Here is a 16489-nt window from a genome sequence, read left to right as displayed (position 1 = left end):
ACTGTATGGCATGTGAATTCAATCTCAATAAAGCTGTTAAAAAAAAAAAAGGCAGAGCACTGAATGCTTACCTTTCACAGACTTTATAGCCTTCATTGACACTCACTGCTTTGTACTTGACACTGCCTTTGGTCCGCTCCAATTCCCAACACCAGTCCTTAAGTGTGTCAAACATCACCGTATGGTTCCTGGGATCGGTGGCTAACAAAACAAATTTGAAAAGACAATAAAATCTTGTCGTGAAGTACAAGTATTTTAATGATGTGAAAGTAGATCTCTAAGCCCCAATTTTGTCCACTAAGCCCATTTTTATCCAAGCACAGTAAATTCACTGCTTAATCCTAACCTGGTTCCTTTTTTTTTGTCATTAACCCAAAATTATGACCAAGGGCCTGTCTCCTCATACTAGACGTGTTCCTGCTCCACTCCTTGCAAAAGTAATTTGTAGCTCCATTTTCAGTCATCTGACCATGAGATAATTTACATAACATAAAAGATCCTGTGAAGCACTAGAAGACGGGCTTGGCACAAATGCTAAAATAATAAAATATTTTTAGCCCTACCAACATGTGCATAAGATGGCAAACTCATTTGAATAGCATGTCAGATGCCTGAATGTAAATCTTCCCTCAGTTTGAAGATGACCGCCAGCAAGAGGATTTTCCAGTGTGACACCTGGTTACTAAAGGCCATCACCAGATCAGACAGCCACAGTGAGGGTTGGGGCTTATAAAGGACAGCACCCTGGTGATGGAGAATTCTGCCCCTCACCCTGCCCTGCTACTCCCTGCTAGGAGGAAATGTCCAGGAGCGTTACTCTTGCAACCCGACAGATGTGTCCGTGGCCCTCTCCCAAGCCATAGACTGCAGGGTGGCACGCACCAAAACAGTCTCAGGTATTTATGCAAATCAGTTAATTCAAGCCCTTTGTTGCACATCAAAACACACACACACACACACACACACACAAAACCCAAGACTTTTGGGAAAAACAGTGTTTGATAAAACTCCCCCATGCTTTTTTTTTTTTTTTTTTGAAAGAGACAAAGAGAATGCGAACAGGGGAGGGGCAGAGAGAGAGGGAGACAGAATCCCAACAGGCTCCCCGAGGTCAGGGCGCAGAGGCCAACGCAGGGCTCCAACTCATGAACTGAACTGTGAGAACATGACCTGAGCCAAAATCCAGAGTCAGATGCTTAACCGGCTGAGCCACACAGGCTCCCCTCCCCCATGCTCCTTTTAATCAAATCATATCATAGTACAAAAGATAATAGGAATAATGACAAAAACAGTGATTACACTTATATAGCCCTTAGTACGTGCCAGGTGCCGTTCTGAGCATATTACATCTTATTAACTCAATCTTCATAATCCTACAGCATATGCAATATTAATCCTCCATTTTATAGATGTGGCACAGAAAGGTCAGGAAACTTGCCTAAGGTCACAGAGCTAAGCAATGACAGAACCAGAATTAAAACCCACGCAGCTACAAGGGATTTCCATAAAGTAATAAATGCAAAAAAAAAAAAAAATCCCCATGAACACAAATAATAATACTCCAATTCAAAAACAGATAATATTCTTAGCAACACCAGTAAGTCCTTCCCTAAAATGCCATGTCTTCAGTATTCAGGACCTTTCAGCCAAATCACATTCATGAATTATCAAGCCAGGAAATAACTAAAGATGTTCAGATTGCAAAGCACCCATCTCTACACACCCCTACTCAATGCAAAAGCTAATTGGTCAATTAGCATCTATCAGTTATAACATTTACTTCTCAAAAAATGGGGGTGGGAAGGAGGATAAGAAAAAGATGGAATTAAAATAGAATAAAAGATGCCACATATCCTCGGCCTTCTGGCACACACAAAAAAAGGCACCACACGGTGAAGAAACTGCCAGAGTCAATCAAACGAAGGGCTTTGGAACACAGATCAACCTAGTGTTGGCGAGCCAAGAAACTGTCCTATGTAGAGTCTGGACCAAGAATCAGGGTATAAGGAAAAAGCAGAATTCCTAAAAATAGAGTATGATTTTTCAAATACAAACTCAATAAATGTTTATAAAAATTACAGTAACCAACAAATAAGTCATATTTTGTATATCTCATATTGCAACAAGCTATTATAAGCCAGTTACCCAGCACTTATATGTACAGCTCCGGTGAAAAGATCTGTCATTCACAAAGATGAACTTATGAAATTAAGGAACTAATTTTATGTTCAGTCTAACAGTAGAGCTGAACATTATCTTAAGTTAGTGTGTGATCAAGTCTCTAAACATAATCCACCCCAAATAATATGCAGTTACACTTTCAATTAACCCTCTTTAACTTACTGCACCTTATATGCCACACATTTAACAATTTACAATCTTCACGACACTTCATCAGAGGCATGAATGCTGTTTTGAAAATGAGAAAACAGATGCCCCAAGAGTTTAGTGTCATCCCCAGGATCACACAGCTACTGAGCAGCTGGGCAAGGATTTGAATTCAGGTGGGACAGACCCCAAAATTCACAGCTCTTCTACTAGGTCACCAGAGTTCCCAAAAGGCAACCTGCTCTTTCAGATATCTACATCTCTGCACGTGCTAATCCCTCTGCCTAAAATACTCCTCCTCGCCCACCAGACACTCCCATACCTCCACTATCTGCTCAGGCACCCCCCGTGCCCTGTGTCCCTGGCAGGCCCTTCCACCAGAGGACACAGCTCTCCGCTGCCTCTGCTTGACTTGATGCTCAGAGGATAGGGATTTAGTTGTATTCACATCCATCCCCACAGTCCTGACCCACAGCAAGCGTTCAAAAAATGCCGACCAAATGAGCAGTTCAACTTTGTACTCCAGCATGCCACCTCTCTGACGAAAAGCATGTAACACCCAGAGTCACTTGACATCAATGTGACCTTACAGGTGACGGGCAGAGTGAGTGCACGGACCGAGGAGAGAGATGGAGGGAAGGTACAGACAGGCATCTGAGGAAACACTGAACAGTGCTGGGCATTACTGATAGCTAATTCAGATGACTGAAGTTTCTTAGTAAAGGACTGTTCCCTGAACTGAAGGGCAAACACTTCGGATTTTAAGTTCTGTAAGCACACTTGTTTTCTGATGTGCTCCCTTATGTACAACTATTCCATTTCCCCCAAAATATCTGCTACAGAGCACATTCTGGTTGTTTAAAGGCTTTCTAGAATGCAAAACATTCTCTTGAGTGTTATGAAATGAGATCAAGTACATTAAAGTGAAAAAAAAAAGAACCCAGGAACAAACAGGATTATTTTAAACTTATCTGAATTTTGCTTCTCTATAGTCTCACATTCCCAGTTATAATACGTTGATTTTATCTTTCGTAAGAAATAATCAAGCCAATAATCCCTCACAAAAAGCAAATAAACCTAAAAGATAAGTTAAAGCAACAAAGATCGCAGGAAAAAAGAAAAAAGTTTTTTTCTTTTCTTTTCTTTTTTTTAATAAGAATCTTGAATGAATCACCCAAGCAAGAGGCAACCAGTTGCTGGGAGAGAGGAAAAAGCTCATGGATGGGTTTTCTCCTGCTAGTTTCTGTAGGAATTGAAAGGGTCTGCCTGCAAATTACAGCCCAGAAGACACTCACCTGCATGGTTTTGTGCAGCAGCAGCATAGGAAAACAGAAACAATCGCTTAAGCAGTTTGGGAGCCTGGGTGTGATGGATTATGCCACTGACAATCTAGAAAAGAACCAAACAATGGGTATAGTCATGCTTTTGGCAGATAAACACTGAGTCTAGGTTTTCAGTCATGCTAATAGGCTCCTCTGGGCAGCACACAAACACAAACTCTTGTTGAGGTCTCTATGATCTTATCTTTTGGAATAATGCCAAATAAATGGAATGTTAACAATTTTGTCAGGTTTTCTAAGAGCTTTGAATTTCTAGGGAAATTTTTAAAAACCATCTAATTTCTCAAAATCAAGGTGCTACAGAAGCTTAAGTGCCATATTCAGATATTCTAAAAATCTGACACATCAGAGACAGAGGGCTAATATCAGACAATAACCAAGATATTTAGCTATTCTGATCCACTTGTGGCCTTTACAACCTTCTTCTAGAAGATCAGAAAAAGAAATCAATCCATTGTGCTTTTTGTTTGAAGTTGCAAACTAAAGTATGTTTGGACAGATGACTAACATCATCATTCAAAATGAAGTTTCTGGCTTCTCTGGGACTTTTCCCTGTCTGCACCACTCATTTCCTGCTCAGAATAGATACCAGAGTCATGCTTATTGTTCTAACTGAACTCTCACACTCCCTAAAAGAAAACCAAGGATTTACTTGTAAGTGTGCACAACTCAAGTGTAACCAGAAACAACAGGTGAGCTGCACCCCCCACCAGGTCTCCCCTGACATATTTACCATTACAGTGGCAAGTTTGAGACCTTTGATACCTCAGTAAGACAAATCTTGGAAGTTACAGTGACCCCTGTAACCAGTTCATATAGTTATATATTTCAATTTGCTGCAGCAACCAGATTAAGTTTCCTTAATGTCCAAAATCACAGGCCTCATTTGGTAACTCAGCTTTGCCCATCCGACCCTATACCACTTCCTCCCTCCCGCATACTTCTACTACCTCCCAGGTACGAACTCATCCATTCCAGGAGCTGGGGGTCCCTGCTACTACTTTTTGGAAAGACTGTCAGGTGTGGGAGAAGAAGGTTGCCTCCTGACCCTGGTTTCCCACCTCCCACTCTTCAGTTTCCAGGAATCAAAACATTACGAACTGAAGAATTAAAGGTAAATGGGTGCCAACATAATAGACAAGTTTTCCCCAATTCTCTCTCAATTCTAATCAAAGCATATAGGATTATAACCAATTTCACTTTGCAGACAGGCATGTTCCCCCCTCCACCATCATACAATATAAGCCAAAAATAAGAGGGTAAAACCTGATGGGAAAGAAAACCTAAAAATACATGCAACTAGTTACCCTTTTGACTTCCTCTTCTTTTGTGTACCTCAGACAGAAGTGGAATACGCGGAGGTCTTTGCAGTGGATGATGAGTTTCTCGGGGTATTTCTTCAGTTGTCCAAAGAGAGTTTTTTTTTTCTCATCAAACACTACACATCAACGATGAAATCAGGAAGGGAAATCATGTTAGAAGGCAAAAAGTCAATGCTAAGGAAACAAGAAAGACTATTAGGGCCTCTCAAAAGTAAGAGGGAAAGGTGCTGTCTTCTAAGTAATTGTGAGCAAGGGCCCGGCTCTGAGAATGTGCAAGGCTCTTCGTTCCTCTGCACGAGACCAAAATGAACTGGCTACTATCGGCAAAACTGACTCCAAAAGCTAACATTACAAAAAATGAAAGGGAGTCACTAGGGACATGCTTTCAGGACAGTCAACTCCTGGGTTTATGGCCAGGGGCCCCTCCCTGTCCCGGAGTTCGGACCAGGCTGCACCTACTGGTGTTGGGATCTAAACAGCTACTGAATGATTTCTGAAAAAGCCCTGACTGAAAAAATAGAGAAGTGAAGCACAGAGAAGCTTGACCCTTAGCAGAAAAGACATGGAGTACAAGTCTTTCTCAGATTAGTAAAACATTAGTATACAGTAAAACCTACACAGCTAACATGGACAGCCACAAGTGTGATCTAGCATATAGTGGCCCTGTCTGGGCACCTGGGTGGCTCAGCCGGTTAAGCATCCAACTCCTGATTTCGGCTCAGGTAGTGATCTCACGATCGTGAGATGGAGCCCCATGTCAGGCTCCGCCCTGGGGGTGGAACCTGCTTAGGATTCTCTCTCCCTCTCTCTCTGCCCCTCCTGGCTCACGCATGCATGTTCTCTCTCACTCTCAAAATAAACAAACACTTAATGGCACTGTGGAGTCTCAGAATAGGTTCCAAGTTCAAGTCCAAGTTCCCCCAGCTAAGTGACCCCAAACAAGCCACTATACATCTCAATTTTATCATCCATAGAACTGATTTAAACAAAATAAATATGTAAAGAAATTTTAGTAAACTGTAAAGGACCATAAAAATATTGTCATTATCAGCTATACTTTCAAAGGCTGGCAACACCCCAGGGGAAAAGATACTTACCTCCATAAATCTGATCAACACAGTGGAGTGTTATGTCATTTTCTCCTATAACCTTATTCTTAAATTGGGTTTCCTAAAAGATTAAAAAGGAAACAACTGTGACTCTTTTCTGTGCCCTATTAAACATTTAAAGGCAGAGCAAATCACCGATTTCCAACTGCACATTAAAAAAACCAGAGAGGGGATGGAAGAATGGGTGAGAGTGGTCCAAAGGTACTAACTTCCAGTTATGAGATAAATCGTGGGATGTAATGCACAGCATGGTGATTATAGTTAATAATACTGTATTATATATTTGAAAGTTTCTAAGAGAGTAATTTTAAAAGTTCTCATCACAAGGAAAACAAATTGGTAACTATAGGAAATGACAGATGTTAACTAAACCTACTTTGGTGATCATTGTGCAATATATACATATATTGATATACATCTATCAAATCATTCTGTTATACTCCTTAAGCTAATGCAATGTTATTATTTATATCTCAATAAAACTGAGGAAAAATAGAGTGTACGCTCTAAAAAACAAACAGGGAGATGGAGGCACATTCCCCGAGTAAGAGATGACGAAGTGTGCAAGGAAAGCTGGTAAGCACCTTGTTTTCAAAGCCAGGCACAACATGCCATTCCTGGGCTGCTCCCAGGCTAACCGGCCGTGCCACACACAATCACTCTGGGAGGTTAGAGTCCTCACAAATGCAAACAGGTGAGTGACAGAGCTACGGGAAGCCAGGTTTAGGAAGCAAACGCTGGGAGATTCAAGTATCTGTGAATGCTGTCTTTATTTGCACAGGACAAGGAGCCAAGCCACTAGAGCAGACAGCAGCACAGAAGCCCACACTCCAAGACAGCCAGGGTGGGCTGGGACAGCTGGGTTTGCATCAACGTACAGCGCTCTCTGAGTGGCGTGGGCAGGCCTCTCCTTCACTCCACTGCCCATTCTCCAGGTCTTACAAGGGCACTGCTACTCAGGGCAAAGGAAACCCGAATTCAAGTGCTGCAAGCATCAGTTTCATAATCGAACTCAGTTCTTGAATTTGAGGGACAGCTTAGTACAGAGAAAACACGGGGAACTAGTATTAGGGGAGATTAGTGATTCCAATGAGTGATACATACTGTGCTGAAATACAGAAGAAAGTAAGAAAAAGTTGATGGTGTCAACCTATGAAGTCAGATGCAAGCCAGCATGACCTGGGGCACTTAGAATGGCCCTACAACTGAAAAGAGGTTCCAAAGGACAGACGACATTCTGGTGTTGAGGACCTCTGTCGTTGGTGTTTCATGTGTGTTGTGAGGGTGGTGAGCGTGGTAGGGAATTGAGGAGCTGGGAAAAAAGACAATGGGGCCACAATTTTATTGCTCCCCACAAACTGAGCCAAACGCAGCTCATACATACATCATTATCCAATGCAGAGTCATCATCGCCCAAGAAAGCAATCTTGAAGTCCGTGCAGACAAGTTTCCCATAGATCCCACGCTGACAGGAATCTTCCTGGACATACTTCAGCACCGTGCTGGCTTCACAAAGCAGCTGTTCACCTGATCGAAACCAAACAAGCCCTCCTCAGAGTCCTCAGGGAACATACGGTATGCAAACAGTAAAAGCCTCCCCAGCTCCATTCCCGGGAAAGACAAACACACACTACACTACAGCCCTTCAGAACTCTACGCTTTCTAGCACAGCGGGAGCGGCAAACCTTAGGTGTGGAGATGAAGCAGAGCAGGGACCACTCATAAGTGAATGCAAAATGGCTGATACACCTTCACACAGGGCATTTCTCTACCTTTTCACTGTGAACCAGGAAAGTGTCCAATAGGTGGAAATGATCTCAGCTACACTTGCAAGTACAGACCTCAGTGTTCCTATTACTTGGGCCCAAGCAGGTAGGTGTGGTATAGAAATGAATGAAAATGACCCTAAATGAATGAAATCAGAAAGGCTCTGGAACGTAGAGCTCAAGCCCACTTTGCGGTGAGAGTGGGCCATCTCTCACTCTGCAATCACTGAAAGATGGCGGGTGCCTCCCTGGCCAAAGGGCTCGCAGGTGGCTTCCTCAGACACAGAGGTGCAGCTTGATCACATTCATTCTGGCTTCACAGAGAAGGATGGGAGGAAAAGGGAGGTCAGAGGTTTGTGGGAAAAAAATTGTTTCCTCTCTTTCTTAGTTGAGAGTATTTCCTCTCAGTGTGTCGCCTTTCCTGCTCTATCTGCACGCACCCCGCCTGCATGAGAAGCTGTATTTCCTGCAGATAGAGAGTTCTTCTCTTTACAGTCAGAAAGATTAGGATTTAGGGATAGGTAAGCATTCTCTGCTCCATGGAAGAGAAGTTCATGAGGGCTGGACATGTGGGTGAGAGCAGGAAAAGGAAAAGGAAAAGGATATGGAAGAAATAAAAAATCAAGTGCAAATATTTTAGAACAAAAAAGAAAAGGCATTTTCTTCCCCTTCAACAGACAACCATCTCAGACCCTCAGAATCTCCCTCTGGATATTCTCCTCAATGACTTTAAATTTACTTTTTGGCTCAAAATTCACTTGGTCTAACTTGCAACATGAAAATAAAGAAGGCTTTCAGACACTCAGACAATCAAGGGACACATATTATGGTATATTTTTCCACCTCCCAAGGGGTTAATTCCTAAGGAAATACAAATAGATGGCTCAGTCACTAGGTCGGCCTCTACTGAGACCACAGAGCTTGAAGAAAACAATGAAGCTGGGGCCTCGTTATGGTTTAAAACAGTCCCAGAAAAAGCGCCTCAGCTGGTTCAAGGTGGAAAATATATGAGCAAAGCTTCCTGTGCTTTTTCAACTCCTAGTGTGAAACAGCTTTTAAGTGTGAGTGTATCCCCGAGACCAGGCAGGCTGTGTCAGTCAGTGGCCGCGCCCTGGAGACGAGACATGGGCACACAGCAGCTAACACAACACCCAGCGATGTGCTAGTCTGTCAGCAAGGCACATGCTGTGCCACAGCCACCAGCTTGCGTGTGCAGATAAAGTCTCGAATCGTGGGAGGTGGGAGCTGGAAAAGCTCATGGTCTGGTCTAAGAAATGGAGGCTGCGCATCTAGAAGAGACCTGAGGTACTCCAGGGGATGGGCGAATGCACGTAGCACTGAGCTAAAAATGAAAGTTAATATCAGAATCTATAACCCAAGAAAAGGAAGGAAAATGTGGTATATGGATTAAGGTTTAGGCCATTATTGTAAAAAAAAAATAAACAAAAAAACATACAAACCTTTGAAACTTAGACATTTTTTTTTTTAAGTTTCAGGACCCCAATATATTTACCAAATAAGGTGGATCAGTCAGAAACTTGTGTGTAATCATATCCTCCCAATAAACTGGAATAAGGTAAACAGTACCAGAATGAGGCCTCTACTGTTTGGGGGGAAATATACCTAAAAACAAAAACTCACAAAAAAAAAGGCTACTGGGATTAGAAAAAAGAAAATGGAAGAACTTAATGCACAGTTCCCAGGACAGCCCCACATATGGAAGGGGACAGACCACCAAGTAGTTTCCGTTTCTGAATTCAGAAATGATTAAAGCTTGACTGAAGGTATAGAGTCACTCTCTTCCATCTCAAAAATGTCCAACCAATCCAGACTCCTCAGTGATGACCTCAGAGCAAAGCCCTGGCAGTCCCAAGGTTAGTAAACCACAGCCTGCCTGGCACTTATGCTCAGATGCAGAAGACCACAGGTGAGGCCACCCACCAACGCTGCCGGGGGAGCCTGGGCAGCCGTGCTTGTCTAGGGCAGCTGCACGGGGAAGTGGGATGTAGGGCTCTAGAGAGGACCAGAATTTTCCTGACTGAAGACCAGAATCCTGGATGTGTCCAAGTACAGTGACGCAAAAAAGGCTTCATTTGCTTGTGAAGGAGGTGAATTTGCCAGGTTGATTTTCATCAACTTGTGGGGAGGGGAAAACAAAAATTCTTGGCAGATGTTATAATACTCAGACCTAATATGTAGTGATTGAACTAAAGACCTTGATATTTTTGTCCAACTCATTCCTGTTATATGCCTTCTGGATGAAAACAAAGGAGTTTATATAAAGCAATACCAGGGATGACATAATTTATCACTGGCTTTGAGTGGCACATGAGGTCTGATGCTAAACGACCGTTACCTGGCAACAAGTGAAGAGTGACTTCCTTCTCTGTTACTTCCTTCTCGTTTGTGTGAATTTCCTAAAAGAGAAGAGCAAAGGGTAATATTTTTCTTTGTTTAAGGGCTCAAAATGAGTAACATAAAGCCATGTTTTCAGAATACACACTAAAATGTCACATACCCTCAGGAATTTTTTGACAAGCTAGTTACTTTTTAAAAATGTATTTTTAACAAAAAGACAGAAAATTCCAGCAAATTAGTCCAGTGCACTAACCTATTTAGGATTGACAACTATTAGTTGCCCCCAGTGGAGGGGCAGGGATGAGCACTCCCTACCTAAAGGAACAACTGTTACACAGAAAGTAAGGCAGCTCAAACACAGAGTCAGAGAGGGAATGGAAGACATTTCACAACATGGCTCCTCTCTTCCTCCAGTGAGAATCAAGGATCGAAAACAAAAGATGACTGTGTGTTCTTGAGAGATAATAGATATATGTAAAGGGTTTGAAGAACAGGAAAATATGAATGTATCAAGTCAGTACTCGACCCATCTACTCTGTAGCATACCAAGACCCAGTAAAGGCAGATGGGAACATTCTAAATTACCTAAAACCACGGCACCTGGGTGGCTCAGTTGGTTAAGCATCTGACTCTTGATTTCAGTTGTCATGATCCCGAAGTTTTGTGAGTTTGAGCCCCATTGTCAGGCTCTGCACTGACCCTGCAGAGCCTGCTTGGGTCTCTCTCTCTCTTTTCCTCTCCCTACCCACCCCCCCACCCGCCCCCGTCTACACACACACACACCCCTCCCCTGCTCATGCTCTCTCTCAAAATGAATAAACTTAAAAAATAAATAGATTGATAATAACCTTTAAATAATAAATTATTTTTTTAACTTTTTAATTTTTTTTAATGTTTATCTTTATTTTCGAGAGAGAGAGAGACAGAGCATGAGTGGGGGAGAGGCAGAGAGAGAGCAAGACACAGAATCAGAAGCAGGCTCCAGGCTCTGAACTGTCAGCACAGAGCCAGATGTGGAACTCGAACCTACGAAAGGTGAGATCATGACCCGAGCCGAAGTCGGACGCTCAACGGACTGAGCCACCCAGGTGCCCCTTTAAACTTTTCTTAAACATTTATTTTTGAGACAGCACAAGCTGGGGATGGGCAGAGAGAGAGGGAGACACAGAATCTGAAGCAGACTCCAGGCTCTGAGCTGTCAGCACAGAGCCCGACACGGGGCTTCAACTCACAGACCACGAGATCATGACCTAAGCAGAAGTCGGATGCTCAACCGACTGAGCCACCCAGGCGCTCCAATTATTTATTTATTAATAAATAATAAAATAAATAAATAACCTAAAACCACAAGGCACTGCCATGGGATATAATCACTTCTGATAAGGAATCAAAGCCAGGTTTTATGTCACTGTTTCTCAATGAAAATATCTCCAAATGCCTTCATGTTGGGTTCACTGTTTATTGGGTATTCAAACATAATTAGCAATCCTTAATGAATTAATGGAACAAAGCAACAGTCATAAGTGGCTGTTAACATAACAACAAGAGAGGCCTGGTGAGTCTCCTAAAGCAATCTACCACACCATCTATTAAGTATTCTTGCCAAAATATCTAACTTCAATCAGCTTGACTTCCTATGTCAATCTACCAATTTATAAGAAACACTGGGACAGGAGAAACATGTTAAATGACACCATGGGGATGCAACAACTCAAATCTTAACTGTGGAAAATTCTATAAGACACAACCAACTTTGTCAACAAAGAAAACTGGAATTTGTTTTGTTTTTTGGCATAAGGCTCTGGGTGGTAGGAGTTTTCTAAAATTGTTAATTCAGGTTGAAATAAGCATTACAAGAAACTTGGGGAACAGCCGAGGCAGGAAGAAGCAAGACAGCCTATCTTAAGGCTGAAGAAGAAAGTCACAGCTGTTTCAGAGAAAGAGCTGTTTCAGAAAATACACCACTCTGAGTGTGATGTATTTTAGAGATGCCCACAGTTTACATCCCAGAAGATGCTAATAAATCCTTCTGAGGCAGTGCTTCTTACATGTGGGGAGTGTTCCATCACCTGTGGATCTTGTTACCTCTTTAGGTGCTCAGGCCTCACCACGAGTGTAAAAAATCAGAGTGCAGGGGATGCAACTGGGCCTTTGGTTGTGCAAAAAGCTCCCCAGATGATTCTGATGCATTGCTCTATGTTGTGCAAGAGGGACTATATTGCATATGTAAATGCTACGAGTGTTTTGGTAATTTAGAAATTCTCATGGAGTTTTCATCGTCTGTTATTGGCACAGAACTAAATGAAAGCACTATTATTTTTGACAGGTCTATCATCTTTCTCTGAGGACAGAGCAAAACGATTCATTAAATTCAATCACCTGTTAGAAAACTAGTGATCATCTTGACTAGTGCCTGGAATTCAGTTCAAACACTGCAGCCAGCTTGGAGAGGGCTACCCTATTGTTTTGTCTCCAAAAGTAGCATCTTCCGATGATAAAGAATTTATACTACTTAAAACTACCTACATCAATTCCTGAAATGGGGGGCGCCTGGGTGGCTCAGTCGGTTAAGCGGCCGACTTCGGCTCAGGTCATGATCTCACGGTCCGTGAGTTCGAGCCCCGCGTCGGGCTCTGTGCTGCCAGCTCAGAGCCTGGAGCCTGTTTCAGATTCTGTGTCTCCCTCTATCTGACCCTCCCCTGTTCATGCTCTGTCTCTCCCTATCTCAAAAATAAATAAATGTTAAAAAAAATTTTAAAAAAAAAATAAAAAAAAAAAATTCCTGAAATGGTCAAATTCTTTCTTTACATTCCATAAACAAAACAATCAGGAGACACCTTTTAGGATTCTGTCCTGCCGAAAACTCACTTTCCCTAAACAACTGTTCTCTGCTCCCCCAACTTCCTGGGGTGAACCCACCTCCTCCCATCAAATGCCTGGGGAAATGAAAGTGCTAATCATTTTATGTCAACTGCACACATTGACTATAACGATAATAACCAACATTTATTAAGCTTCTATTATGTGCCAGGTAAGTGCTCTTCATTAGTATCTCATTAATCCTCATACAGAGGTATGAGCACTAGTATTACCTCCATTTAAAGATGAAACTGTGGCTTAAAGAGGTTCAGGAAATTTCCTTTTATAGGAAGTAAGTCACTAAGCAAGGATACAGCCCAACCCCCAACAAGCTCCAGAGCCTACATTCTTCACTGCTGAGTACTGCTTCTAACAAACATGGTCTCCAGTTTCCTCCTACAAAAGGGAGAACAGCTGTAATATCCACTGCCTACAGTAGGAAACTAGTCTCCTATTACAAAACTGATTAGGACAAGTTAGAAAAACTCCCTTAAGAGAACTGCACTTCACCGTACAGGACATACAGGACAAAAGCATGTGAAAGCTAAAGTCAGCTAACACTCCTGAGAATCTGCTGAGAGGCTGAAAAGCAGCCTGCTTGTTTTCATTCCATTAATTCTCAAAAAGTAAATTCTCTAGTTTCTTACCAAGTTCATATTTAAGGTGCCCATCTTCTCAAATGTGTGATCGACCCAGGGCACCTCAGGAAAGGCAGAAAATGGGTCCTGCCAGAAGATCGCTGATCTTGAAAAGAACAGGGGCGTGTGGAGGGCGATCCCACAACCAAGCTCTCATCAGGCCGGAATGCTTATATATACCAAAATGCTTCACATCAACCCTTCACTGTTTGCGAGGGCCTGGAGTCAAAAACTGAAGTTGTTATTCTCAGCTTAATTTCATCCAGCCAGAAGGGCAAATTCCAAGAGCCAACATCCCTAAAGGTTCCAAAACACAATTTCTCTCAATCGCATTTGGCACCAAAATGCTAAAAAGACAAAACACAGACATTTTATTTCCTCAAAGTCGCTCCATGCTCTAAAATGGACATTTAATACACTTGTTTTCTCCACTAAAATAGAAAATCTGAAGGGGAAAATGTATTTGCACCCACACATTAGGTGGGAACGAAATGTACCTTTTTTTACAGCAGAAAGCCGTATTATTAATACAGCATTGTACGAATAATTTTTGTTTTCCCCCTTGTTTCTCCAAACTTCTCTCGGTGCCTGCACTACAATAAGGATACAGATGTGGCCACAGTTCAAACCCTGCTCTGCTACCTATAGACGTGACCTTGGGCATGACATTTAACCTGAGTTTTGGTTTGTTCCAATGTAAATGGAAACAATACTACCTAATATGAGGCCTGAAGAAAAATGTGTACCAACACCTGGCACACATGTTCAGTAAATGAGAGCTGTAATTGTTGGACATAGCAGTATCTGTGCTTCTTGATTTCCTTTTCTTTCGTTCTCTCGTCCTTTCCTTTAAGGAATAAACAAAGAATTCAAATATCCTACATGAGAGGGGCAATTATCCAAGATTCTGTCACAGGTAAGTATAATTTCTACTTCTCTCTCAGTCCTTCTTCCTACATTAAACTACACTGAATCTACTCAGGAGGCCTCTCAATTCTTTTTTTTATGGATCAGAAACTCCTGCAATTAGCAACACCCAAGTTGGTCCTAATTCTGTAAGACAGAGGATACAGGAATATGTGAAGCAAAGGAAAAAGAAATGGCATTTTTCTATTAATAGGATTTGTTTTCTAAAAGCCCACAATGACGGGGGCACCTGGATGGCTCGGCTGATTAAGTGTCTGACTTAGGCTCAGGTCATGATCTCTCGGTTTATGGGTTCGAGCCCCACTGGGCTCTGCTGACAGTGTAGAATCTGCTTGGGATTCTCTCTCTCTCTCTCTCTCTCTCTCTCTGCCTGTCCTCACACTTTCTCTCTCTCTCAAAAATAAATAAATAAAAAATAAAAGCCCATAATGACTTAGGTCTGGTCATTTTGTGTCTTATCTTCTGCAATATGAAGTACTTTGAACCCATTACAAGACCAAGAGAGAAAACTAATGGCTTCCTTAAAAGAATATCACATCCAAGGAATGGACTGCTCAGGCATACTGTACAAAAAGTAAAACCTTCTCGACTGCTGATTCTATTGAAAGTAGACTAAACTGCTGAACTTGAGAATAAAAACCTATAGAAATACTTGAGCAGTGGAATTTAAGGAGGCACACTGTAGACAAACATCACTAATATCTAATCCTTCTTTGGTTCATACTTCAAAATAATTATAAATATACACTATCCAATTCTTACAAATAATTCAGGAAAAAATAAGTACCACAATCACTACCATCAAATACCCATTCCCAAATCAAAACACACACACACACCAGTACTCAGAGGAGAAATAGCCTAGAGGACTCCAAAAAATCAGGGTATACAAAGAGAATCAGAAAAAAACAAAACAAAACAAACAAAAACAAAAACAAAACCGTCCCAGGTGCCTGGCTGGCAGAGTCCAAAAAGCATGTGACTTTTGATCTTGGGATTGTGAGTTCAAACCCCAGGTTCAGTGTACAAATTACTAAAAAAATAATAATCGTTTAAAAAAAAAAACCTCCTTTCAAAAAATTGAATTTTTCTTTTAATTTAGGAACCTATCTCTTTGGATAGTAGGGAGGCATCAGGAAAGACAGAATGGATTCTCATTGGCTACATCCTATAGTTCCTTCACTCCTGTATTTTACAATAGTTTTCTGAACTCCACAGAAAAAGACTGACAAATATGGAGATTCTATCTCAATGTTTTTGAGAAAGAGAAAAGAGTAATAACATCCGTTGCTTGTTGATTCTGGGAGAATGAACACAGTCGAATGGAAGAGAGGAGAAGCAGTTATCAACAAGGGTACAAGGAGCACCCATGTCTGTATATGGATCTTAAAGTGGGTTGGTTATAGGACAGGATGAAATTCCCACATGTACATCCTACTCCTGCTCATGCTGCACCCTGAGTGTGTATAAGGTGTTGTCTTCATGGGAGAATTTATTAGATGAGTGATTAAAGGCTGTCCAACTTGATCTTTAGAACTGGGTAAGTACAATTTCTTCCCTCTCAACATTACAAATTACTACACATCATGACTCAGGGGTCACTTGTGGACTGTAGAAATCATAGGGGCACCTGGGTGGCTCAGTTGAGCGTCCAACTTCAGCTTAGGTCATAATCTTGCTGTTTGTGGGTTCAAGCCTCATGTCGGGCTCTGTGCTGACAGTTCAGAGCCTGGAGCCTGCTTTGGATTCTGTGTCTCCCTCTCTCTGCCCCTCCCCCAGTCATATTCTCTCTCTCTCTCTCTCTCTCTCTCACTCTCTCAAAAATAAATAATAAACATTAAA

General features: G+C 41.9%; 1 protein-coding gene across 4 annotated transcripts in view; it reads right to left on the bottom strand.

The window, feature by feature from the left end:
- Positions 1-16489, bottom strand: part of MTMR12 (myotubularin related protein 12) — a 65657-nt gene that overhangs the window by 30378 nt on the left and 18790 nt on the right. For 3 of the 4 annotated variants that reach the window (XM_023239209.2, XM_023239221.2, XM_045038378.1), the window contains exons 2-7: positions 10222-10282; positions 7484-7626; positions 6088-6160; positions 4976-5106; positions 3624-3717; positions 72-201 (exon numbers count right to left, since the gene is read on the bottom strand). In XM_023239209.2, coding sequence (XP_023094977.1) covers positions 72-201; positions 3624-3717; positions 4976-5106; positions 6088-6160; positions 7484-7626; positions 10222-10282 — 632 coding nt within the window. Of the gene's footprint in view, positions 1-71; positions 202-3623; positions 3718-4975; positions 5107-6087; positions 6161-7483; positions 7627-10221; positions 10283-13729; positions 14068-16489 lie in introns of all 4 variants that reach the window. The other variant, XM_045038376.1, reaches the window with a different exon arrangement.

Source organism: Felis catus, chromosome A1 (assembly GCF_018350175.1).
Source record: "Felis catus isolate Fca126 chromosome A1, F.catus_Fca126_mat1.0, whole genome shotgun sequence".
Lineage (NCBI taxonomy): Eukaryota > Metazoa > Chordata > Mammalia > Carnivora > Felidae > Felis > Felis catus.
The sequence above is the reverse complement of the archived record's forward strand: the minus strand, read 5'-3'. Positions and strand labels throughout refer to the sequence as shown.